The following is a 24,950-nucleotide window of genomic DNA, read 5'->3' as shown; positions in this document are numbered from 1 at the left end:
AGTACATCTATGGGTATACTTTTAATGATCCCAATAGACCAAAATGTAGACAAATAAACAGTAGACTGCAAAATCAGCCTACACATAACTCCATGGCAACATGATACATTACACCACGCTGTAGAAAAAATTTAATAACAAATAACAAAAAATAACATAATTACACAATTTCTTCTACATGTATTTGGGGAATTAAGCATTTAAGCATTGTTTCTGGTCAATATTCACAACAACACATCATCACAATAGCCTCAGAGAATTTAGCTCACGTATGAAAAATATCAGGTTAAAAATTCACTGCACTGAAGAAACATCAACCTCTATCAAGGTATTCAGAGCCGACTGAATGCATTAACACTGATTAGACAACATTTCATCATTCAGAGTGGCCGCAATCAAGGGCAAAATGACCACAAGAGCTTTTCAGATGGAACAGCTGGAATATCCTCCACTGACTGAATCACCTGATTTCCATTTGATTCCACTTGTTGAAGGCAGAGAGAGGCAAGCAAGGAGTGGCCAGAGTATCAGCAGGGACAATGGAAAGCATCTGCTGATGTCTGTGGGTCCAAGACTGAAGACTTCCCACTACACTTTAAAACTAATGACTTATTTGTATCTGTCTGATTACTTTGACCCCTTCATGTTTGGCCTAGGTCTCACACACACTTGTTTCAATAGTGATGTAGAGATGGGGCTTTAGCGTGTTAATGTAGTGTCCATTGTTTTAATTCAAATGTACTGAAGCACAGAGCCTGAAGAACAAAAAGGTTGTAACTGTTCTAATACATAAGTCTGCAGTCCAAAAAAATGATAATGATGTAATGTGTGTATTGTCCTGTGTGTACACAGGGAGACTATGCAGCAGCCAGGATATACTATCAGCGAGCCCTGCTCCTGAGCCCTGGTTCCAAACTTCTGAAAGAAAACCTGGCCAAGCTGGATCGGCTGGAGAGGAGATTAACAGGAGGGGCCGTAGGTCACTGACGGTCTCACACACGCTGTTCCCTCCTGGGCACAGACCAGAAAGGGGCATGGTACTGTTCTGCCCTCTGGAGCCCGAAACACCAGCCTCCAGGCTGCTGGACAAAAACAGACCTGGTAACTAAGACAGCCTGTCCGTGTAGGAGCAGAGGACGGGGGGACTTGTCAGGACTGCTGCTCGCTGGATGTGCTGGAGCCAAAGAGTTTGCTCTAGCCACAGTCTGGTAGTGTTTCCTGCAGGAACAAGAAAAGAGAAGCTGGTTGAAGACCGCTGAGAGCTCCATGCATTGCCCTGTCTGCACCAGCTTTACTTCAACATGCATATCTGTTATTATTTACTGAAGTCATTTCTTTTTATGGCACTCAAACATCATCATTTAGTGCTCTGCGCTGTAAATACAGTTATTTACATGAGCCATTTCATGTGTCACGCATGAAGGGAACGTGTTGGGTGGTATCAGTACGTATGATTCCACGACCTATTAGAAACTATTCATAACAGCTGCTTTCTCCTCAGACATAAACTATATTCTTTAATTGACCTCATTTCCAGAACCGGCTACAGATAGAAGCCTTCTGCAACCATAATAAGCTAGCGTGTTGAGCTCCAGCGTAAGGAGCTGACACCCGTGTGTGTAGTATGACCTCTGAAGACTGCTGTTCGGTTGCTTATCGTGGTTTTGTTGACAGTGATGTTGTTGTTTTTTTTTTTTTTTTTTTTTTTGCTGTGGAATGAAACAGAGATGAAAATGAAGTGACCAGTGCAATGACTGACTTGCACCATGAAAATAAAGTATATGTTTTATTAAATGGTGTGTGGCGTTAATATCTATATATTTACACAGATGACGTTCAACTTAACTTAAGTTTATTTTGTAGCAGCTGTTTTTCCTAGGATAGAAAGGGCCAATCATTGGATCTCTGCTGCTGGGACGCAGTGCGATGACTGATCATGTCTGGCTGCTGGAGGTATCTTCATATCCTACATCAACCACCTGAAACAACATAGTGTAATAATTTACTATATGTGTTCCTTTCCTTTTCTTTGTGGGGCAGCACAGTCACTACACCATATTTTCCTGTAATGTCGCTGTCAGGGACGCATCAGGATGCAATGGTGTTTACACTACAATAGATATGTGATCAAATGCTAATGGTGGACAGACAAATAAGGATGCTCCACCTGAATATCCCCTGCTGTGGGATCAATAAAGTTTGACCTTATCTGACTGCTGCAGGTTCTTTATTGTTGCTGCGGCCTCTGCAGAGCTTAAGGCAGTTTGATGTTGTTCCCTCTTATGGAGTAACACACTTTGTGTTTAATTATGTTGTTTTTATTACTACTGTTACGACTCCGTCCTGTATTATTCTACTATTCTCTTGAATTACTACAAGAGAATATTGATAGTCTTTTGAATGGGGCCATGGAGTTTAATGTAGTGCAGTTGTGACATCTACTGGTTTGGAGTTGAATGACGCCTGTTGTGCAATAGCCAGAATTGTTGCTGTTAGATCAGAATAAAAACAACACTACAACTATCTCTCTCTCTCATATTGTACAGAGCACCACAGTTCAAGCCACCGGGCCTTCAGTTAGTGTTTCACAGACATCCAAACAACAAGATAACTCGGGGGTCGAGGCGCACACTGAGGCAAGTCTGCCTGGGAAGGGATACTTCAAATAAACTATTCATCACAGGCAGACAGGGTTGACTTCCTGAGGCAGATAGGAACAAAGAAGACTTGTTTTCAGCTTGACAACAAAACATGTAACTGTATCCCACAGGAATTTGACAGGGTTTCAGTGTTTTCAAGTCCAGTAGTTTAGAAGCTGGTGGATAGAGGGGTGGAATAAAAGTCAGAAAATTATAGTCAAACAAAAAGGAGAAATAAACTAAATACGCAAGTGCTTATTTAGCACATTTGGCAAGTTCCTGCTTTGGCTCATTGTCCTGTTGTTGCCTTTTCACTTTCTTGGCTGACTGCAGAACGTGTCCTGGTATTGCGGGACATTCTGTAACCAGTGCGATGTCTTCTGTGCGGGTGCCACACAAATCAAAGCCGAATATTTTCACCCCCAAACTGATGAAGTGTTCTTTTCATGAATCATCCAACTCTCCTCCTTTCCATGAACACCTCCTGTGAATGTGTTTAAGTGCTTAGTTAGAGTTAGTCTACAGCCAAGCAGCACTTGTTCACTTCCTCATCAGCACCACTGCATTACTCAGTTATAGTAAACTTGCAATCCTGTTGCAGTGTCTGTGGATTTGGATGATTAGTAAAATTGCTGTTGCTCTGCCCACAATGTGTAAAAATTCAAAGAGTTCCTTTCTAATCAGCCACAGTAGGTATAATTGTGCTGCTATATGATCAATACAAGGCTGTTACAATGTGAAAAAATGGCCACACGTAAATAAAAGGTGTTTTTCAGGGATGTCTGTGTGTGTGCACCCCTGCTAAATTAACACACTCAAGTCAAAAACAAGAGCCAACGTTGCGCTGCACCACCCAATCAGCATAACTGTATGCCTTATCGCCCATATCAGGACACATTTATCTGGTTCAAGTAAAATCAGGAGGTTCCAACAACCAAAAAAAAAATAGAAACAACTAAAGAATATATGAGAGCTTGTGGACCTTTTCAACACATTTCTGAAATTTCAAAGTTTTATTAAGCTTCAAGAGTCACAAAACGTTGCAATATATTTGTTACAGTGAGTTAATTCTAGCATGAGATTTAAAAATTACCCACCCTGCACTGCCAAGGCCACTGAATGCTTTAGGTGTTCTTTATATATTTTTCTTTGTAAATATTTGGGACACTGCTAATCTTCAGTAGACCTGAGGTGTCCCTACATTGTGAAAAATCTGTCTATTATTATAATATAATATACAAATGTGATGTTAACAAAACCATTAAAATGATCCATATAATTGAAGTAACATTTGTTAGGTAAAATGTGAAGTAAACTTAATAGTAGGTACGTGATTATAAGTTTTCCTCAGTAACACAATTAAAATGAAGTAATATAAAGTTATAGCCTACTAATAATAAATCTTTCATACAATTAAATAATTGCATTTTCTTTAACCGATTCGGACAAATATAGACATTAACAACTCAATACATTTTTAAAAACAGTTGAACAAAAGTAGTCTGCCAGGGATCATTTCTACATCACACAATTTGAAGAATATCCAGACACTGGATAGAATATCAATATGATGCATTTCCCTTCATCAGCATCCTCATCGCTATTTAATGTTAGTTCCTGAGTGCACAACATATCATAATCACTAGTTATTTATGTATTTATTTTCTGTTGACTAGATGCAGTTGACTGTATACCTCCAGCAATCCAAGTAGCAATTTTTAGGAAGCTCATTTATTTGGAGAGAAGGGTTTATGGTGTCAGTTTATCATCCAGTTGCTTCCCTTCCTTTAAAGAAAGTCTGACTCTGCCACACCCAAAATACCAGCAGGATCAGGCATCAACAGACACCAGTACATGGAGAGGTTTAAACTAAGACATTTGTCTATACATCTTAGATGAGCGTACAACCACGAAGGGACTTGAACCCTCAATCTCCTGATCCGAAGTCAGACGCCTTGTCCATTAGGCCACGTGGTCTTACAGACATGCTTCTCAGTGGACTACATAATTAGCCCAACTTTAGAAAAGCATTAACTTGTCCAAATTAAAGCAGATTTGGATGCTAATAAGAAATGTACTTTTTACAACTAATATGTTTTGTCTCTGAATAAAATGGGTAAATTCTGGCTACAAGTGTGGGCAGGTTTGCTCACCTGGTTAGATTGTGGTACTAATAATGCCAAGCTGAAGTATATTGGGTGTGTCAAAGGTTCAAATTAAGGCAGACTTCCACTTTAATAAGACATTCTCCTTTGGTCTAATGTGTTTTGACTTTGATCAAAACTAATCAAATTCTGTTTTTAAAGTGGGCCTTACTTCAGATGGCCATTGCTGTGTATTCAAAAAAACACCAACAGTTTTGAATCACATTCAGCAGGAGCGATATTGACGATCGAGTCTATTGCAATTGGCTCTGACAGGGACAAAATGACAAATGAGCTTAGTTGTTAGCTTTGAAACAGGACCACTGTCTTTCAAAAAGGTCAAGCTTAAGAGAGTTGTGTATTTGTGCTATTCACTACCACAACATTCAACCCCTTATCCTCCCCGGTGGTCTAGTGGGTGAGACTCAGCACTGCTGCTGTGCAGGTTTGGGAAAGTGGTGGAAGCCCTGTCGTGGAGCACTCCCAGAAACATTTGTCTGAACAAGTGTTGTAGGCATAGACTGCACCTCAATGTGACTAGAAGCCTTGCAAGGTTTCTCATGAAACACCGCCAAGACAAAAGGACAAAGCCAATTAGTGTCTTCAAACAAGCCACAGCTTGCTACAGCTTATTATTGAAGCGCTGCATTGGCCAATAATCGAAAACCAGGACAACTGTTTGGGAAGCAGCTATGATGAACGCTATACCACCAATGCTGTGACGTGGGCCTTTTCCACGTCTGCACCTGACGAACACATCGAAACACTTTTCACAATAAGCAGCTGCGTCACATGGTCTGAATGGCCAGAGAGAGATTGCCATTTCCCCCCCCCACAGAAGTCTTCCATTGGCCAATTCAACAATTTTGAGAGAAACGGACCTCTGTATACCTATCCCACGGTCAAATCGCCTATAGCCGTCTACATGAGTCATTTTCCGTCAGCACTCAACAAGACAGTCTTTACACCCGCATCAACGGATAGGTAACGTGACTTGTATCTGAGTGCCGTTTGGCTTTCAAAGTGAAGCCTGACCTCGCTATATAATGGCAGCATTGGGTTCACTGAACTGCACGTGCTAACACAACAGTTCGATCCAAGGTGAGGGAGATCTCTTGATGTTATAGTTTGGCCGGTGAAAAATATTTCCAAATTCTGCCAGTATTAAATGCCAAGGTCATGGTTTCAAACCTCATACTTGATGGTAAATTCATTGTGTTGTAGGTAGGCTTAAGACCAACTCATAGTTTTAGTTTTGCTTTTGCTGATGTCGGCACTGGTAAGTTATGATTTGAGTGGAGGTGTTCATGAAGTGACAAGGTAAAAGTTTGGCAGTGATGAGTGTGGCTTGATGCGTCTGATTGTAAAATTTTTCAGTCTCAGCTTATCTGTGATATATTTTTTAATCATGAGGTACTAGCACTCCATGCTTTGTTCAATATATTAAACCACCAGACTAAGCAAAGGCACAACCACGAAGGGACTCGAACCCTCAATCTTCTGATCCGAAGTCAGACGCCTTGTCCATTAGGCCACGTGGTCTCATGTATGTACATTTTAAGTGGACTGCTTGATTAGCTCAGCTTTTGGAAAGCATTACCTGGTCCAAATTAAAGCAAGCTTGCATGCTAATAAGACATTTTCTTTTTAAACTAATGTGTTTTGTTAGAGTTTGGTGCTAATAATGCCAACTATATGGAGTGTGCTATAGGTAGACTTAAGGACAAGACTAATCAGAGCCATGACCACAAAGGGACTCAAATCCTCAACCTTTTGCTTCAAAGTCAGAAACGTTGTCCAGTAGGCCACGTGGTCTAAACAAACACACTGCAAACACACTTTCTACTGCCAAAATGCTTACATTTGCTAATTGAAATAGTAGTAATATTTCATCCAAGGCAAGGCAAAAGACCATTATTCCATTTTAGCACATTTCAAACAGACAGGCACTGCAAAAGTGTAATATAGTCAACCTTAAATGCCCATAATAAATTCTCTTTTGGTCTTACGTGTTTTGTCTTTGATTAAAATTCATAAAAATTGGCTTTAAAAGTGGGCCTGTTACTTCAGATGGCTGGAACGTGATGCCACAAAATGTCAAGGTCATTGGTTCAATTCTCATACTGGTCATTAATGTCTGATTATATTTGAGAGGATTTTAAAATCCATGTAGATGTTGATAATAACTGTCTGACCATCTGCACAGGAACAAATTGTATGAAAATTTCAAGTCAGGATTTAGAGTAACTCATAGTACAGAAACAGCACTGGTAAAGGTCACTAACAATCTTTTATTACAATCAGACAATAGACTTCCCCTATACCTCTTGTGTTGGATCTTAATGCTGCATTCGACAACATTTTATTAAACAGACTAAAATGGGAGGCAGAGCCTTTAGCTATCAAGCTCCTCTCCTGTGGAACCAGCTCCCAGTTCAGGTTCTGGAGGCAGACACCCTCTCTACATTTAAGACTACACTTAAAACTTTCCTTTTTTTTGTAAAGCTTTAATGACTCTGAACCATCTCTTAGTTATGCTGCTATATGTTAGTCTGCCTGTCATTAACTTTGTCTTTTCTCTCTCCAGTAGTTGTGCTTCTTCCTCTCTATCTGCCCCTCTCTCTGTTCTTTTTTACAGGTATCCTTCTGGCCTATAACTGTATCTGTGGTTGTTTTATGGTTGCGTATTTAGTAACGATTGTAAACATTTATAACTATGCATAACAGCATTGTGCAAAGATATTTTGTGTTCCAGAATCTTGTCTTAAAACTAGTGACCAGGTCTTATGTTACCTTTTCTGTTGTATTTTTAAGAAAAGTTGTGATTATTTCTGAACGTTTCCCATTATTCTGTAAGAGTCCTGTTTACTATAATGGCAGTTTTAATGAAAAAAAAAAAAAAAACCCTTTGATGTACAAATTGAGATTCAAATTTGATGTGTCACTGTAGTTATATCAAGACCTGAAAAGGATGAATACAAAGACATGTACATACTTGCAGTGATGGGATGGGCAGCACTAGGAAGTGTTCAAACATTTTACAAGTCAAGGTACAAATAGCTGAGAAACTATTAGATTAAACAATTTGATTCAGTCCATCAAATGATCATATGCATACAAAAACATTAGTGATCTTGTAAATAATAAAAGGCTATTTAAACTATTATTTAGTTTTTGTACTAAATATAGTTTATAAAAGACAAACTACTTCTCATAAGGTGTATTTAATTAATTTACAGCTTTATCATTTACTCAGTATTATTAAATATAAAATAGTTTTTCTTTTAAGTAAATTACTCATAGTTTGTAGAGTGTAAAATGCAGATTTTATCTATAAAAACAATGTAGCTAATAGGAAAATACAGAACTAATCTTAACAGAGAAAATACACAGAACATAGGAAAGTACATTAAAAAATGTAATAAATGTAATTTTTTAAAACATACTCTGTATAAAAACACTAAAAACTATCTCGGAGTAGTTTCGGAACACAAGTGTAATTTGAGAGCGAGGTGGAGCTGCTCAGGAGGAGGGGTTGTTTTACCGCCACAATCCAGAAATGAAAGTGAAAGAAGTCATTGAGCAGACATCTGGTTTTTCTCTCAAAGAGTCAAAGCTCACTTCGCCTTGTGTTTACCACAAATACATTAGACACACAGGTGAGTCTGTGATTTTTTTACTACTATATAATACTGAATGATATAATGATATGATGATATAATTATTAATGAATAACACTAAGATTATTCAATTTATCATTTTATTTATTTATTTTTGTGTACTTAGCTTGTACTGATTGTTTTTTTGTTTTTTTTTTATTCTCTTAATCTGCCATGCACCTGGTTCTTTTGTATGTAGCACACACACACATACAAAAGGTGCACACTATATCGTGATTACTAAGACTTGAGCATTTAAGACAAGAAATTGTGCAGCTTGGTGAGGGCTACTGTAAACTTTGCACCACCACGTGTGCGCCCTGAGATGACATTGTCGACTCCTATTGCGAAACTCAAGACTGCTGACTGCATGTTTTCTATGTGTATCACAGGAAATCATTCATATACAATACACACACTCTAGATTAGACTAGATTGAAGCAGGCATTAAAAACTAAACCAGAGGAGATCAATTATGCTGTCTTTGACTTTCCATTCATTTTCAGACCCACAGATTGGAAACTGTTATCCTTTTGTTTTTGATTTTACAGACATGTCTGCATCCTCCAGTTTCCTGTCTGAAGATCAGTTTTTGTGTTCCATCTGTCTGGATGTGTTCACCCATCCAGTCACCATACCATGTGGACACAACTTCTGCAAGCAGTGCATTACAAAACACTGGGACATCAAGGTCCAGAGCCAGTGTCCCATTTGTAAAGATGTCTTTGACACGAGACCTGAGCTGCGCGTCAACACATTCATATCTGAGATGGCTGCTCAGTTCAGACAGTCAGCTGCAAAGAAAGACAGCAGCTTCTCAATGCAAAAATGCGCCACCACAGGAGAAGTTTTCTGTGATGTCTGCACTGAAACCAAACAGAAGGCCTTAAGGTCCTGCCTGGTATGTCTGACCTCCTACTGCGAGTCTCACCTGGAGCTTCATCAGAAAATTACTGTCCTGAAAAGACATATACTGATAGATCCCGTGGAGAATCTGGAAGACAGGATGTGTAAGAAGCACGATCGACCTCTGGAGCTGTTCTGCAAGAACGACCGTGTGTGTGTGTGTCAGTTCTGCACTGAGTCACATCACTACGGACATCGCATTATTCCTCTGATTGAAGAATATAAAGACAAAAAGGCTAAACTAGAGAAGGCAGAAGCTGACATCCAGCAGATGATCCAGGAACGACAACTGAAGATACAGCAGATCAAACAGTCAGTGGAATTCAGCAAGGGAGAAGCAGAGAGAGAGACAGCAGACAGTGTGCAGGTCTTCACTGCTGTGGTTCAGTCTGTAGAGAGAACTCTGGCTCAGCTGATTGAAATGATTCAAGAGAAGCAGAAAAGAACAGAGAAACAGGCTGAAGGCTTCATCGGAGAGCTGGAAGAGGAAATCTCTGAGCTGGTGAAGAGAAGCACTGAGGTGCAGCAGCTCTCACATACTGAAGACCACCTCCAATTCATCCAAAGGTTCTCATCCATGAACCCTTCTCCACTCATCAAGGATTGGACAGAGGTCAGTGTTAACATGTCATATGAGGGGAGTGTGAGGATCGCTCTGGATAAGTTGGAGGAGACACTCAGTCAAGAGATGAAGAAGTTCTACACTGACATAGAGCTGAAAAGGTTCCGGCAGTATGTAGTCGATGTCACGTTCGATCCAGACACTGCAAGTGCTTACCTCATCCTGTCTAATGATGGGAAACAAGTGAGCTCCAGTGAAATACAAACAAATGTCCCAGACAACCCTCACAGATTTTCTTTTTGTAATGGTGTTTTAGGAAAGCAGAGTTTCTCCACGGGTAGATTTTACTATGAGGTTCAGGTTAGGGGGAAGACAGAATGGGATTTAGGAGTGGCCAGTGAATCAGTCACCAGAAAGGGAAAAATCCGGTTGTCCCCGAAAAATGGCTTCTGGACTGTGTGGCTGAGAAACGGAGATGAGTACAAAGCTCTTGCTGGACCTGGTGTCTTTCTCTCTCTGAAGTCAAAGCCTCAGAGGGTGGGGGTGTTTGTGGACTATGAGGAGGGACTGGTGTCCTTTTATGACGTAGATGCTACTGCTCTCATCTACTCCTTTACTAACTGTAACTTCACTGAGAAACTCTACCCATACTTCAGTCCTTGTAGTAACAGAAGTGGAAGAAATGCTGCCCCCCTGATCCTCGTGCCTCTGTCCCACAGAAATTAATTTCCAAATGTTTACTAAAATGTATGTGCACACTTCTAGTTATTGAACTAGAAGAATTAAGGTCATACAAAGTGTAACTGTACATAGAATTATATAGAAAAACCCACTTGAGTGGCACAGTAGAGAGGAAAATCTTCAGAAATAGAAACCTGCCGTTAGAATCAGGCTCATGGTGAGTGGCCATCTGCCTCGACCAGCTGTCTGTGGCAAACTGTTATACATTTCAATTGCTACACATCCCAACACCAGGTTCTGTTCCATTTTCACAAGACTAAAATTCTTTTAGGTTTAGGTTTAAGTTAGTATCAGATTTGCATTTGAAAAACAAACTCAAAAATAATATAGGTGCTGAAATGTATACTTATATGTACATATTAGTGTTAGTTTATATATAACTGTGTTAATAAGTCAAAAAGTCCTGCATGTGTGTAAAACATTTTATGTCTGCTGGTGTTCAAATGATGGCAATGTAACATAACTTACTTGATTACAGTAATAAATATCTTGAGGGACTCGGGTATTTGCTATGTTGGGCAATGTTGGCTTCACCCCTTAAAATGGCTTCTTGTCTGTGACTTCATGATACACGTAAATCACATTTAATGTAATTCATCACCTCATATATAATGACATAGAAATATAACTCATAGATGGTGTGTTATCCTCATTCACATATTTTTCTTACTTTTTACTAAATAAAATGGAACAAAACACAAAATGTGTGTAGTAGTTATTGTGTGGATTCATTGTACTAAAACACTCAAGAGAACATAACTAAGGTCAATACTATAATTAGTGTATCTACTGAAGGAATGCAATGATTGATAATTATCTATGAGAAATTGATAGTAGCAGATCTGCAATTCATGTGCATGTAATTTATTCAAATATGCTCAAATTTCTAAAAACTAATTCACACTTGTCATATATTTATAACATAAATTTTAAAATGTTCTATGTCAAATAGATGCCATGATCTGTATTTAGTATGCTACAAAATGCCACATGTGATTTAACAGTTAAACAAACATTTAAAACATAAAAATGAAGAAAACTGATTTTTACTGAAATAAATAACCATAATTAGAAATAATAATACGACACAAATAATTACTTGTATTTATTCTTAATGTCACTTCTGAAGCAGTTGAAATTGAATTACAACCACAAATGCATATATAGTGTGTATAAACCCAAATATCTGACACAATCTCATTTCATTTATTAGTATGTATTTATTAGATATAAAGAGAAGAAGAAGAAGAGGAAGAGGAAGAAGAAGAAGAAAGAGCCTAAAAGTGTTATGTGTGAAGAATGACATAAATGTCTTGTCTAAATGCCAGATGGAAAAAGCCTATACGACCTCTCAAACATTTCACAACACTTCTGAAGCCTACACACCACCAACTCACACAAACATTTATCTACCTGATCCTGCTCCACAGAGCAGTTAAAAAAAAAAGAGACTGAGTTCATTCTTCTGCAGTGCTTTAGCCAGATCCGAATCCACCATGTGCATTCACAGTGTGAAAAGGCTCAGCACAATGTGTGGACTTACATTGGCCATTTGCACAATGTCAACCCAGTTGGATTCAATAGTTTTTTCTTGGTCTGACAAAAACAACTGCTGAAGGGCTGGGCAGTTTCAGTGGCAACACAGCCAGTGACTTGGCCAAAAAGGCCAAATTTGAGCTTGTGAGCTTATGGATGTTTTTGATTTCTGGAAGAAGTCGTTAACAAGTAGCAGCTCCCTGGTGGTCTAGTGGCTAGGATTCGGCGCTCTCACCGCCGCGGCCCGGGTTCGATTCCCGGTCAGGGAACCTTTTTCGATTGAAAAAGGTTTGTCTTTTCCATCCGCTGTTATTTCACGAGGGGTCGGTATGAAGAATGACGTTATAGTCAACCGGGGGAGGTGAGTCCAAAGTCTCTCAGCAGGAAACATGTAAAATCATACCATGGTTCATCCCATTGGCATCGTGGGGTGTTCCGGCTTGAGCAGGACGAAGGAATCATCCAATCCACTGCCGCTGCTGTGTAGTCAAAAGAGCACCACAACTTTCAGCAGGAGTCATATTTACAATCAAGTCTATTGCAATTGGCTGTGACAGGGACAAAGTGACAAATGAGCTTACTTGTGAGCTTTGAAACAGGACCACTGCTCTTTCAAAAAGGTCAAGCTTGAAAGAGTTGTGTATTTGTGCCATTCACTATGGCCATATTCAACGCTGTATCCTCCCCGGTGGTCTATTGGGTGAGATTCAACGCTTTAACTGATGCTGTGCAGGTTTGATTCCAGGTCTGGGAAAGTGGTTGTAGCGCTGGCCTGTCGTGGAACACTCCCACCCAGACACATTTGTCTGCCTTTGCTCTTGGGCTTGAGACCAAACCGTGCCACTCAAGAAAAAGAGAGCAAATCCCTACCTGAAAGGCAGACTAACACTAGGCTAGGACAATCTGAGGCTTGTGTGAAGCCCTGTCAGCTTTAAGGGAACAAATCTTGCAGAGCTTCACGTCTCTCGTGCGACAGACAAAGCCCATCAGTTTTCGCAAACACGTCACAGACCGGTACAGCTCATTGACGCGCTGCATTGGCCAGGAATCGAACCCGGGTCAACTGCTTGGGAAGCAGCTATGCTGACCACTATACCACCAATGCGTTGATGTGCGTTGATGTGGGCCTACTCCACGTCTGCACCCGACGAACACATCAAAACACTTTTTGCAATAAGCAGCTTCCCCACATGCTCCCAATGCCCAGAGCGAGATTGCCATTTTCCCCCCACAGAAGTCTTCCATTTGCCAATTCAACAATTCCAAAAACAAGTTCTTCCGACTATTCTACAAGTTCTTCAGTACGCAACTGGTGGGTTAACCAACGTGAAAAGCGTGAGGCGCATGGGGGACGAAATGCAAGGAGCAACTCTTACTGTTGCGTAGTTGGCAGGATTCGAACCTGCGCGGGGAGACCCCAATGGATTTCTAGTCCATCGCCTTGACCACTCGGCCACAACTACCCCCATTGCTGCTTGCAGTGGTTGCTGAGAGAAACCGACCTCTGCATACCTAGCTCGCAGTCAAACCGCTTATAGCCGTCATTAAGAGTCCTTTTCCGTCAGCACTCAACAAAGCATCAGAATCCACCACTTGCATCAACGGTTGGAAAAGGCCCAGCACATTGTGTGGACTTACATTGGCCATTTGCACAATGTCAACCCAGTTGGATTCAATAGTTTTTTCTTGGTCTGACAAAAACAACTGCTGAAGGGCTGGGCAGTTTCAGTGGCAACACAGCCAGTGACTTGGACAAAAAGGCCAAATTTGAGCTTGTGTGAGCTTATGGATGTTTTTCATTTCTGGAAGCAGTCGTTGACAGGTAGCAGCTCCCTGGTGGTCTAGTGGCTAGGATTCGGCGCTCTCACCGCCGCGGCCCGGGTTCGATTCCCGGTCAGGGAATGCACCTCTGTACTTTTTCATATTGGATTGAATAAGGTTTGTTTTCTCCATCCGCTGTTATTTCACGAGGGGTCGGTATGAAGAATGACGTTATAGTCAACCGGGGGAGGTGAGTCCAAAGTCTCTCAGCAGGAAACATGTAAAATCATACCATGGGTCATCCCATTGGCATCGTGGGGTGTTCCGGCTTGAGCAGGACGAAGGAATCATCCAATCCACTGCCGCTGCTGTGTAGTCAAAAGAGCACCACAACTTTCAGCAGGAGTCATAATTATAATCAAGTCTATTGCAATTGGCTGTGACAGGGACAAAGTGACAAATGAGCTTACTTGTGAGTTTTGACACAGGACCACTGCTCTTTCAAAAAGGTCAAGCTTGAAAGAGTTGTGTATTTGTGCCATTCACTATGGCCATATTCAACGCTGTATCCTCCCCGGTGGTCTAGTGGGTGAGATTCAGCGCTTTAACTGATGCTGTGCAGGTTTGATTCCAGGTCTGGGAAGGTGGTTGTAGCGCTGGCCTGTCGTGGAACACTCCCACCCAGACACATTTGTCTGCCTTTGCTCTTGGGCTTGAGACCAAACCGTGCCACTCAAGAAAAAGAGAGCAAATCCCTACCTGAAAGGCAGACTAACACTAGGCTAGGACAATCTGAGGCTTGTGTGAAGCCCTGTCAGCTTTAAGGGAACAAATCTTGCAGAGCTTCACGTCTCTCGTGCGACAGACAAAGCCCATCAGTTTTCGCAAACACGTTGCAGACCGGTACAGCTCATTGACGCGCTGCATTGGCCGGGAATCGAACCCGGGTCAACTGCTTGGGAAGCAGCTATGCTGACCACTATACCACCAATGCGTTGATGTGCGTTGATGTGGGCCTACTCCACGTCTGCACCCGACGAACACATCAAAACACTTTTTGCAATAAGCAGCTTCCCCACATGCTCCCAATGCCCAGAGCGAGATTGCCATTTTCCCCCCACAGAAGTCTTCCATTTGCCAATTCAACAATTCCAAAAACGAGTTCTTCCGACTATTCTACAAGTTCTTCAGTACGCAACTGGTGGGTTAACCAACGTGAAAAGCGTGAGGCGCATGGGGGACGAAATGCAAGGAGCAACTCTGACTGTTGCGTAGTTGGCAGGATTCGAACCTGCGCGGGGAGACCCCAATGGATTTCTAGTCCATCGCCTTGACCACTCGGCCACAACTACCCCCATTGCTGCTTGCAGGGGTTGCTGAGAGAAACCGACCTCTGCATACCTAGCTCGCAGTCAAATCGCCTATAGACGTCTATAAGAGTCCTTTTCCGTCAGCACTCAACAAAGCATCAGAATCCACCACTTGCATCAACGGTTGGAAAAGGCCCAGCACATTGTGTGGACTTACATTGGCCATTTGCACAATGTCAACCCAGTTGGATTCAATAGTTTTTTCTTGGTCTGACAAAAACAACTGCTGAAGGGCTGGGCAGTTTCAGTGGCAACACAGCCAGTGACTTGGACAAAAAGGCCAAATTTGAGCTTGTGTGAGCTTATGGATGTTTTTCATTTCTGGAAGCAGTCGTTGACATGTAGCAGCTCCCTGGTGGTCTAGTGGCTAGGATTCGGCGCTCTCACCGCCGCGGCCCGGGTTCGATTCCCGGTCAGGGAATGCACCTCTGTACTTTTTCATATTCGATTGAGAAAGGTTTGTCTTTTCCATCCGCTGTTATTTCACGAGGGGTAGGTATGAAGAATGACGTTATAGTCAACCGGGGGAGGTGAGTTCAAAGTCTATCAGCAGGAAACATGTAAAATCATACCATGGTTCATCCCATTGGCATCGTGGGGTGTTCCGGCTTGAGCAGGACGAAGGAATCATCCAATCCACTGCCGCTGCTGTGTAGTCAAAAGAGCACCACAACTTTCAGCAGGAGTCATATTTACAATCAAGTCTATTGCAATTGGCTGTGACAGGGACAAAGTGACAAATGAGCTTACTTGTGAGCTTTGAAACAGGACCACTGCTCTTTCAAAAAGGTCAAGCTTGAGAGAGTTGTGTATTTGTGCCATTCACTATCGCCATATTCAACGCTGTATCCTCCCCGGTGGTCTAGTGGGTGAGATTCAGCGCTTTAACTGATGCTGTGCAGGTTTGATTCCAGGTCTGGGAAGGTGGTTGTAGCGCTGGCCTGTCGTGGAACACTCCCACCCAGACACATTTGTCTGCCTTTGCTCTTGGGCTTGAGACCAAACCGTGCCACTCAAGAAAAAGAGAGCAAATCCCTACCTGAAAGGCAGACTAACACTAGGCTAGGACAATCTGAGGCTTGTGTGAAGCCCTGTCAGCTTTAAGGGAACAAATCTTGCAGAGCTTCACGTCTCTCGTGCGACAGACAAAGCCCATCAGTTTTCGCAAACACGTCGCAGACCGGTACAGCTCATTGACGCGCTGCATTGGCCGGGAATCGAACCCGGGTCAACTGCTTGGGAAGCAGCTATGCTGACCACTATACCACCAATGCGTTGATGTGCGTTGATGTGGGCCTACTCCACGTCTGCACCCGACGAACACATCAAAACACTTTTTGCAATAAGCAGCTTCCCCACATGCTCCCAATGCCCAGAGCGAGATTGCCATTTTCCCCCCACAGAAGTCTTCCATTTGCCAATTCAACAATTCCAAAAACGAGTTCTTCCGACTATTCTACAAGTTCTTCAGTACGCAACTGGTGGGTTAACCAACGTGAAAAGCGTGAGGCGCATGGGGGACGAAATGCAAGGAGCAACTCTGACTGTTGCGTAGTTGGCAGGATTCGAACCTGCGCGGGGAGACCCCAATGGATTTCTAGTCCATCGCCTTGACCACTCGGCTACAACTACCCCCATTGCTGCTTGCAGGGGTTGCTGAGAGAAACCGACCTCTGCATACCTAGCTCGCAGTCAAATCGCCTATAGACGTCTATAAGAGTCCTTTTCCGTCAGCACTCAACAAAGCATCAGAATCCACCACTTGCATCAACGGTTGGAAAAGGCCCAGCACATTGTGTGGACTTACATTGGCCATTTGCACAATGTCAACCCAGTTGGATTCAATAGTTTTTTCTTGGTCTGACAAAAACAACTGCTGAAGGGCTGGGCAGTTTCAGTGGCAACACAGCCAGTGACTTGGACAAAAAGGCCAAATTTGAGCTTGTGTGAGCTTATGGATGTTTTTCATTTCTGGAAGCAGTCGTTGACATGTAGCAGCTCCCTGGTGGTCTAGTGGCTAGGATTCGGCGCTCTCACCGCCGCGGCCCGGGTTCGATTCCCGGTCAGGGAATGCACCTCTGTACTTTTTCATATTCGATTGAAAAAGGTTTGTCTTTTCCATCCGCTGTTATTTCACGAGGGGTCGGTATGAAGAATGACGTTATAGTCAACCGGGGGAGGTGAGTCCAAAGTCTCTCAGCAGGAAACATGTAAAATCATACCATGGTTCATCCCATTGGCATCGTGGGGTGTTCCGGCTTGAGCAGGACGAAGGAATCATCCAATCCACTGCCGCTGCTGTGTAGTCAAAAGAGCACCACAACTTTCAGCAGGAGTCATAATTACAATCAAGTCTATTGCAATTGGCTGTGACAGGGACAAAGTGACAAATGAGCTTACTTGTGAGCTTTGACACAGGACCACTGCTCTTTCAAAAAGGTCAAGCTTGAGAGAGTTGTGTATTTGTGCCATTCACTATGGCCATATTCAACGCTGTATCCTCCCCGGTGGTCTAGTGGGTGAGATTCAACGCTTTAACTGATGCTGTGCAGGTTTGATTCCAGGTCTGGGAAGGTGGTTGTAGCGCTGGCCTGTCGTGGAACACTCCCACCCAGACACATTTGTCTGCCTTTGCTCTTGGGCTTGAGACCAAACCGTGCCACTCAAGAAAAAGAGAGCAAATCCCTACCCGAAAGGCAGACTAACACTCCCTGGAAAGATGCACCTAGGCTAGGACAATCTGAGGCTTGTGTGAAGCCCTGTCAGCTTTAAGGGAACAAATCTTGCAGAGCTTCTCGTCTCTCGTGCGACAGACAAAGCCCGTCGCTTTTCGCAAACACGTCGCAGACTGGTACAGCTCATTGACGCACTGCATTGGCCGGGAATCGAACCCGGGTCAACTGCTTGGGAAGCAGCTATGCTGACCACTATACCACCAATGCGTTGATGTGTGTTGATGTGGGCCTACTCCACGTCTGCACCCGACGAACACATCAAAACACTTTTTGCAATAAGCAGCTTCCCCACATGCTCCCAATGCCCAGAGCGAGATTGCCATTTTCCCCCCACAGAAGTCTTCCATTTGCCAATTCAACAATTCCAAAAACGAGTTCTTCCGACTATTCTACAAGTTCTTCAGTACGCAAGTGGTGGGTTAACCAACGTGAAAAGCGTGAGGCGCATGGGGGACAAAATGCAAGGAGCAACTCTGACTGTTGCGTAGTTGGCAGGATTCGAACCTGCGCGGGGAGACCCCAATGGATTTCTAGTCCATCGCCTTGACCACTCGGCCACAACTACCCCCATTGCTGCTTGCAGGGGTTGCTGCGAGAAACCGACCTCTGCATCCTTAGCCCGCAGTCAAATCGCCTATAGCCGTCTATAAGAGTCCTTTTCCGTCAGCACTCAACAAAGCATCAGAATCCACCACTTGCATCAACGGTTGGAAAAGGCCCAGCACATTGTGTGGACTCACATTGGCCATTTGCACAATGTCAACCCAGTTGGATTCAATAGTTTTTTCTTGGTCTGACAAAAACAACTGCTGAAGGGCTGGGCAGTTTCAGTGGCAACACAGCCAGTGACTTGGACAAAAAGGCCAAATTTGAGCTTGTGTGAGCTTATGGATGTTTTTCATTTCTGGAAGCAGTCGTTGACAGGTAGCAGCTCCCTGGTGGTCTAGTGGCTAGGATTCGGCGCTCTCACCGCCGCGGCCCGGGTTCGATTCCCGGTCAGGGAATGCACCTCTGTACTTTTTCATATTCGATTGAGAAAGGTTTGTCTTTTCCATCCGCTGTTATTTCACGAGGGGTAGGTATGAAGAATGACGTTATAGTCAACCGGGGGAGGTGAGTTCAAAGTCTCTCAGCAGGAAACATGTAAAATCATACCATGGTTCATCCCATTGGCATCGTGGGGTGTTCCGGCTTGAGCAGGACGAAGGAATCATCCAATCCACTGCCGCTGCTGTGTAGTCAAAAGAGCACCACAACTTTCAGCAGGAGTCATATTTACAATCAAATCTATTGCAATTGGCTGTGACAGGGACAAAGTGACAAATGAGCTTACTTGTGAGTTTTGACACAGGACCACTGCTCTTTCAAAAAGGTCAAGCTTGAAAGAGTTGTGTATTTGTGCCATTCACTATGGCCATATTCAACGCTGTATCCTCCCCGGTGGTCTATTGGGTGAGATTCAACGCTTTAACTGATGCTGTGCAGGTTTGATTCCAGGTCTGGGAAAGTGGTTGTAGCGCTGGCCTGTCGTGGAACACTCCCACCCAGACACATTTGTCTGCCTTTGCTCTTGGGCTTGAGACCAAACCGTGCCACTCAAGAAAAAGAGAGCAAATCCCTACCCGAAAGGCAGACTAACACTCCCCTGGAAAGATGCACCCTAGGCTAGGACAATCTGAGGCTTGTGTGAAGCCCTGTCAGCTTTAAGGGAACAAATCTTGCAGAGCTTCTCGTCTCTCGTGCGACAGACAAAGCCCACCGCTTTTCGCAAACACATCGCAGACTGGTACAGCTCATTGACGCGCTGCATTGGCCGGGAATCGAACCCGGGTCAACTGCTTGGGAAGCAGCTATGCTGACCACTATACCACCAATGCGTTGATGTGGGCCTACTCCACGTCTGCACCCGACGAACACATCAAAACACTTTTTGCAATAAGCAGCTTCCCCACATGCTCCCAATGCCCAGAGCGAGATTGCCATTTTCCCCCCACAGAAGTCTTCCATTTGCCAATTCAACAATTCCAAAAACGAGTTCTTCCGACTATTCTACAAGTTCTTCAGTACGCAACTGGTGGGTTAACCAACGTGAAAAGCGTGAGGCGCATGGGGGACGAAATGCAACGAGCAACTCTGACTGTTGCGTAGTTGGCAGGATTCGAACCTTCGTGGGGAGACTCCAATGGATTTCTAGTCCATCGCCTTGACCACTCGGCCACAACTACCCCCATTGCTGCTATCAGGGGTTGCTGGGAGAAACTGACCTCTGCATCCCTAGCTCGCAGTCAAATCGCCTACAGCCGTCTGTAAGAGTCCTTTTGCGGCAGCACTCAACAATGCAGTCTTTACACCTGCATCAACGGATAGGTAACGTGACTTGTATCTGAGTGTCATTTGGCTTTCAAAGTGAAACCTGAACTCTCTATAGAATGGCAGCATTGGGTTCACTGAACTGCACGTGCTAAAACAACAGTTTCAAAAAAACAAATTTGAGCTTGTGAACTTATGGATTGTTTCCCTTTTGGGGAGTATTCATTTACTATTACTGGTACAGGTCATTAACAAATTTCTTATTGCCATCAGACGATGGATTTCCCTTATACTTGTTTTGTTAGATCTTAGTGTTGCATTTAACAAAATTATTTTATACAGACCAGCACAAGTCACTTCAAGAGAAAGTCTCAAGAGAACAGAACGAAAGTCCATATGTTTATTATAGTTATCTACTGATGGAATTCAACGATCGCTAATAACCAATGAAACATTTTTGAATGTAGATCTTCAATTCTTATGCATGTAATTTAGTCAAATACCCTAAAATGACTATAAATTAATTCACACTTGTCATATTTTTCTCACACACATGTTAAAATGTTCTATGTCAAATAGATGCCATGATCTGTATTCGGTGTGCTACAAAAATGCCACATGTAATGTAGCAGTAAAACAATAGTTTTTATAGTCGTAATTAATAATAATTACACGTTAGACATAATTATTCATTGTATTTATTTTTAATGATTGATGTCAGTTCTGCAGCAGCTAAACTACAACCTCATATCCATATACTCAGTTTATAAAACAGAGACATTTCTCATGCCAGTGTCTAACACAATCTAATTTTATTTAATTAGTATGCATTTATTGCATACAACGATATTAATAATAATAATAATTATAATTATAAGAAGAAGGAGACTCGGTGAAGGAACTTGAATGAGTTCAGATGACGCTCAAAGCTTATGCGTGTGTGGTGTGTATCCCTTTAAGACGCGTGTGACGTCAACCCGTCGACGTCTCTCGGTTTAAACGTCACATGCGGAAGTGTCAACATGGAGGACGGGAGAAAAGCTTCCACGAATTCACTTCTGAAAGATGGTAAAACACCTTTATAACGTGCAGCAGTAATGCTCCTCAGTAACTTTAAAACGTATTGTCGACAGCTCTGTCAACTTTCCACATTCGTCTCGTAGCTAGCTATCGCTAAAGTTGATTTTGTAGCTAGCTAACAAGCTGTTTTAGTCCCATTCCCTATTTTTGTGACTCTATAATTTAAGTAGCATTCTCTGAGACTTGGTTTTTGCACCGGCAATTCTATGTACTGCCCATTTAGACTGTTTTCACTGTCACTGGTATAGTTATTGTATATATTACAAGAGAAAAACAAAATGCAACTGCTTGCTGGACTATTGTATGTGAAGCTCTGCTCTCTCTCTCTCTCTCTGAAGGCTTCACAGAGCTAGAAGAGGACACTTCTAGTTGTGTTTTTTTTGATGAAATGCACCAGGAGCCTGCTTAACTGAATAGGAATTAAAAATGAAGCTGGTGGAGGGTTTGAGGATGTGCTGCTTTGTTTGCAGAGTGCTACGCAGATTTCCTGGCTGGGGACTTCGACGTGAAGACGTACACTGCTCAGGCTATTCACCATGCTGTCATCGCTGAACAGCTGGCCAAGCTGGCACAGGGCATCAGTCAGCTGGACAAGGAGCTGCACAGTCAGGTACAAAGCACAGCACAGCACAGCACAGCACGGCCACATGTACAGCATCATCTGTGTAATGGATTAGTGGCTCAACTGAAAATGAATATGCAACAGTATTCATAATGGATTCATACATTGGTGTGTAGTTTCAGAAACAAATGCCAAATTTTGGATCATTTTTGTGGTTCTGTAGTTTTTCCAGATTGGAAATATATAAATATTTTTTAAATGTCACCTGGACTTACAAGTGAGTACAAGGCAAGCAAAAAACATGAAACCAAAATGGTTAAAATACACCAAGGTGCTTTAATGCACTTGAATACAGCCTGCGCCCATCAGCACCGCACATCGCAAGGTGTGATACTGTCGATTCTGACATTATCACATAGTTCTGACACAATTATATTTTTTTTTTCAACGTTAATCTCTGTCCACCGCAACATTAACGCCACTAGGTGGTGGTAATGTTTTAGCTGCTTTGTGCAAAGGCTTTGGAGGATTTTGTGTCAGTGAAAGTGCATGTGTGTGTTGTATCTTCTAAATTAGCAGCCAAGTCCTTTTTATTATAGTAAATTGTGATTGTAAAATTGCTAATGACTATTTTCTTTAATGCCACCACTACTAGAACTCATCCACTGAACACATTTTGCCTGAATAACTGCAAATCTTTCAGTTATTGCCTCCAACTATTTAATTTAATTTATTGTTGTATTTATTTCTTACCCTATTCACAGTCATTGGTTTCAGTTTATTCCATTTCACAGTGGATGTGAAGCAGAAACTTGATAAAAACAATATCACACAGGGAAGTCAGTGGACAGGTTGATAGTGGTCAATACAAAAGAACCTGGTTTACTGTGTCTTCTGCATTTCTTTCTTCTAGGTTGTGGCCAGACATGAAGACTTACTAGCCCAGGCGACTGGGATAGAGTCTCTTGAAGGTAAAATCTGCTTTTCTAATTGCTACCATTATAATTTGAAGAGAAAAATGTAAAGTGGCAGCTTAATGGACTTGGGTTTTGGAATGGTTTCTCCTTCCAGGAAGCCATTGATTTTTAGTTAATTTTAGAATACTTTGCAAATCAATTGCAGGCACTTTTAACTTAGTTGAGATAAGTAATGCATTATGATTTTAGTAAATGTTGCCCACACAGCTGCACTAGATGACAAAAACATCACAACAAGTTCTTTACATTATATTTTACAAGCTTTCAAATCTGTAATGTGGGACCTCCCCTTCTGTACATAAATGCTATAAGAAACCTTTAAAAACAACCTGATCAACAGGATTACTAACCAGTGGTAACTGCATAAATGTTTGCAGAATTACCTGCAAGAGCAGTTACCTTTAAACATTCAGTTCTTGTGTTTAACCACTAGAGAGAGCCAGCATTTTTTTTAAAATGAAGAGTGTTATAAATTAGCTTTTTGAACCAGCATTTACATGTACTAAAAGGAAAAGCTGTTGGTGTTATTTTCAGGGGTCCTTCAGATGATGCAGACAAGGATCAGTGCTCTTCAGGCAGCTGTGGACAGGTAAATTACGATTTCCTCTGACTTGAGTCAGTTGGAATGTTTTATATGTGTGCATGAGCAGAGACATCTTTTACTTTGGTACATCTATTCACATTCACTCACAGCCTACCACAGATTTTTCTGTCAGCAGTGATAAAGAAATTGGTGAACTTTACTGGCTAGAGCAATATTCTGATGAGATAACTGAAGCTGATCCTACTATAAGAAACAGTTGTTTTTCTTTTCACCCACATGGCTACACAATGATTTATTTTCAGGTCCCCTGAAGATTAACCCTCTCTTTTATTGAAAACTAATGTATAGATATCTGACAAGGGTCAGTTTTGGAAGACCAAGGTCAACTCACATAAAGCAGCAGGACCACACAGAATCCTGGGTCAGGCCATCATGGCTACTGGCGTCAACCCTTATGTTCACAGGCTGGTCCTGCAGCACATGTAGCCTCCTTATCACCCTTTCAGTGTGCTTACTGCTCCACTGTGGACATGGTAACATCTGCCCTGTCCCACTAAGGGAAAAGATTAACACTTATGTTGGAGTACTATTTATAGATGTTTGCCTCAACACCTAATTATGAAAATTAGGCAGCTCCGCACCTCCCTCTGCAACTGGATTTCCTCACTCAACAGCCGCAGTCAGTCCAGATCAGAAACTACACCTCCAGCACCACCACACTGAGCACCATCACTCTGCAGGGCTGTGTGCTCAACCCACTCCTGTTTATGCTGCACTCCATCATCCAGCTACCTCATCATCAGCATTGATGACAGATGTGGACCCACATCAGCTAACAATGTATCCGTGAACACAGGGAGGAAGGAGGTTTTTCAACTTCAGGAAGACACATCGCTGACCACTGACAAACCACTTTAGGAACCAGCTTAATGGCACAAGTTTCTTGGAAGTGCACATCATAGAAGACATCCTCTGGACCTGGACATGTGACAGCACTGTACAAGAAAGCATAGAGGAGCTAAGCCTACCTCATTACCTGTGTCACTGTCTTGTATAAAAATTGCAAATTCACTGACTGACTGTTAACAACTAGTAAGTACAGAGAAGGAAATTATCATCACTTCTCTCCCATCCATTCAATAGATGAAGCACAATGCACCTGTAGACCCTGAGCTCTGTGAATGCTGAGCACACTTCAGCTACAGCCTTTTTTTACCCTCTAACATCTGTGAGAAGTTTCTGAATCATTAGGGCTTCCCTCAACCTGCAAGGATCCTAAACTGTGTGCGAGTGCTTAATATCAACAGCTTCAAACCCCTCACAGGAACCCATGTCTCCCCACAGATAATAATAATAGCTTGTTCGATAGTATTTTCTGTATGTCAGAAAAATTTCAAACATTAGTGTTTCTTCTTACTAAAAAT

At 42.4% G+C, this 24,950-nt stretch overlaps 3 protein-coding genes and 17 non-coding genes across 20 annotated transcripts in view; 8 read left to right on the top strand and 12 right to left on the bottom strand.

Moving 5' to 3' along the window:
* tmtc1 (transmembrane O-mannosyltransferase targeting cadherins 1) overlaps nt 1-1,794 on the top strand; it is a 69,615-nt gene extending 67,821 nt beyond the window's left edge. Inside the window, exon 19 of the mRNA XM_026363326.2 lies at nt 853-1,794. Coding sequence (XP_026219111.1) covers nt 853-987 — 135 coding nt within the window. The 3' untranslated portion in view covers nt 988-1,794. The remainder of the gene's footprint in view (nt 1-852) is intronic.
* Nucleotides 1,795-4,543: 2,749 nt separating this feature from the next.
* Nucleotides 4,544-4,616, bottom strand: trnar-ucg. Its single transcript has one exon. It is a non-coding gene; the product is annotated as a tRNA-Arg (tRNA).
* Nucleotides 4,617-6,252: 1,636 nt separating this feature from the next.
* On the bottom strand, nt 6,253-6,325 carry trnar-ucg. The gene has a single exon. It is a non-coding gene; the product is annotated as a tRNA-Arg (tRNA).
* Nucleotides 6,326-8,363: 2,038 nt separating this feature from the next.
* LOC113162833 (E3 ubiquitin-protein ligase TRIM39-like) lies at nt 8,364-11,332 on the top strand. The gene is made up of 2 exons (XM_026361059.1): nt 8,364-8,442; nt 8,994-11,332. Exon 2 carries the CDS (start codon nt 8,996-8,998, stop codon nt 10,634-10,636), a length of 1,641 nt encoding a protein of 546 aa, XP_026216844.1. The 5' UTR covers nt 8,364-8,442; nt 8,994-8,995; the 3' UTR covers nt 10,637-11,332.
* A 1,052-nt stretch (nt 11,333-12,384) lies between these two features.
* On the top strand, nt 12,385-12,456 carry trnae-cuc. The gene has a single exon. It is a non-coding gene; the product is annotated as a tRNA-Glu (tRNA).
* A 764-nt stretch (nt 12,457-13,220) lies between these two features.
* On the bottom strand, nt 13,221-13,292 carry trnag-ccc. The gene has a single exon. It is a non-coding gene; the product is annotated as a tRNA-Gly (tRNA).
* Nucleotides 13,293-13,568: 276 nt separating this feature from the next.
* Nucleotides 13,569-13,650, bottom strand: trnas-aga. Its single transcript has one exon. It is a non-coding gene; the product is annotated as a tRNA-Ser (tRNA).
* Nucleotides 13,651-14,017: 367 nt separating this feature from the next.
* Nucleotides 14,018-14,089, top strand: trnae-cuc. The gene has a single exon. It is a non-coding gene; the product is annotated as a tRNA-Glu (tRNA).
* Nucleotides 14,090-14,870: 781 nt separating this feature from the next.
* trnag-ccc lies at nt 14,871-14,942 on the bottom strand. Its single transcript has one exon. It is a non-coding gene; the product is annotated as a tRNA-Gly (tRNA).
* A 276-nt stretch (nt 14,943-15,218) lies between these two features.
* On the bottom strand, nt 15,219-15,300 carry trnas-aga. Its single transcript has one exon. It is a non-coding gene; the product is annotated as a tRNA-Ser (tRNA).
* Nucleotides 15,301-15,667: 367 nt separating this feature from the next.
* Nucleotides 15,668-15,739, top strand: trnae-cuc. The gene has a single exon. It is a non-coding gene; the product is annotated as a tRNA-Glu (tRNA).
* Nucleotides 15,740-16,520: 781 nt separating this feature from the next.
* trnag-ccc lies at nt 16,521-16,592 on the bottom strand. Its single transcript has one exon. It is a non-coding gene; the product is annotated as a tRNA-Gly (tRNA).
* Nucleotides 16,593-16,868: 276 nt separating this feature from the next.
* On the bottom strand, nt 16,869-16,950 carry trnas-aga. Its single transcript has one exon. It is a non-coding gene; the product is annotated as a tRNA-Ser (tRNA).
* Nucleotides 16,951-17,317: 367 nt separating this feature from the next.
* On the top strand, nt 17,318-17,389 carry trnae-cuc. Its single transcript has one exon. It is a non-coding gene; the product is annotated as a tRNA-Glu (tRNA).
* Nucleotides 17,390-18,188: 799 nt separating this feature from the next.
* Nucleotides 18,189-18,260, bottom strand: trnag-ccc. The gene has a single exon. It is a non-coding gene; the product is annotated as a tRNA-Gly (tRNA).
* A 276-nt stretch (nt 18,261-18,536) lies between these two features.
* Nucleotides 18,537-18,618, bottom strand: trnas-aga. The gene has a single exon. It is a non-coding gene; the product is annotated as a tRNA-Ser (tRNA).
* A 367-nt stretch (nt 18,619-18,985) lies between these two features.
* trnae-cuc lies at nt 18,986-19,057 on the top strand. The gene has a single exon. It is a non-coding gene; the product is annotated as a tRNA-Glu (tRNA).
* An 801-nt stretch (nt 19,058-19,858) lies between these two features.
* On the bottom strand, nt 19,859-19,930 carry trnag-ccc. The gene has a single exon. It is a non-coding gene; the product is annotated as a tRNA-Gly (tRNA).
* Nucleotides 19,931-20,196: 266 nt separating this feature from the next.
* On the bottom strand, nt 20,197-20,278 carry trnas-aga. Its single transcript has one exon. It is a non-coding gene; the product is annotated as a tRNA-Ser (tRNA).
* Nucleotides 20,279-21,364: 1,086 nt separating this feature from the next.
* The window catches only part of cog5 (component of oligomeric golgi complex 5), a 43,295-nt gene continuing 39,709 nt past the window's right edge, over nt 21,365-24,950 (top strand). Inside the window, exons 1-4 of the mRNA XM_026362582.1 lie at nt 21,365-21,431; nt 21,914-22,053; nt 22,919-22,976; nt 23,517-23,571. Coding sequence (XP_026218367.1) covers nt 21,386-21,431; nt 21,914-22,053; nt 22,919-22,976; nt 23,517-23,571 — 299 coding nt within the window. The 5' untranslated portion in view covers nt 21,365-21,385. The remainder of the gene's footprint in view (nt 21,432-21,913; nt 22,054-22,918; nt 22,977-23,516; nt 23,572-24,950) is intronic.

Source organism: Anabas testudineus, chromosome 23, assembly GCF_900324465.2.
Source record: "Anabas testudineus chromosome 23, fAnaTes1.2, whole genome shotgun sequence".
Taxonomy (NCBI): domain Eukaryota; kingdom Metazoa; phylum Chordata; class Actinopteri; order Anabantiformes; family Anabantidae; genus Anabas; species Anabas testudineus.
The sequence above is the reverse complement of the archived record's forward strand: the minus strand, read 5'-3'. Positions and strand labels throughout refer to the sequence as shown.

Bases quoted from the DNA above. Each gene is read 5' to 3' on its own strand.
- LOC113162833 (XM_026361059.1), top strand. From the start codon at position 8,996: ATGTCTGCATCCTCCAGTTTCCTGTCTGAAGATCAGTTTTTGTGTTCC.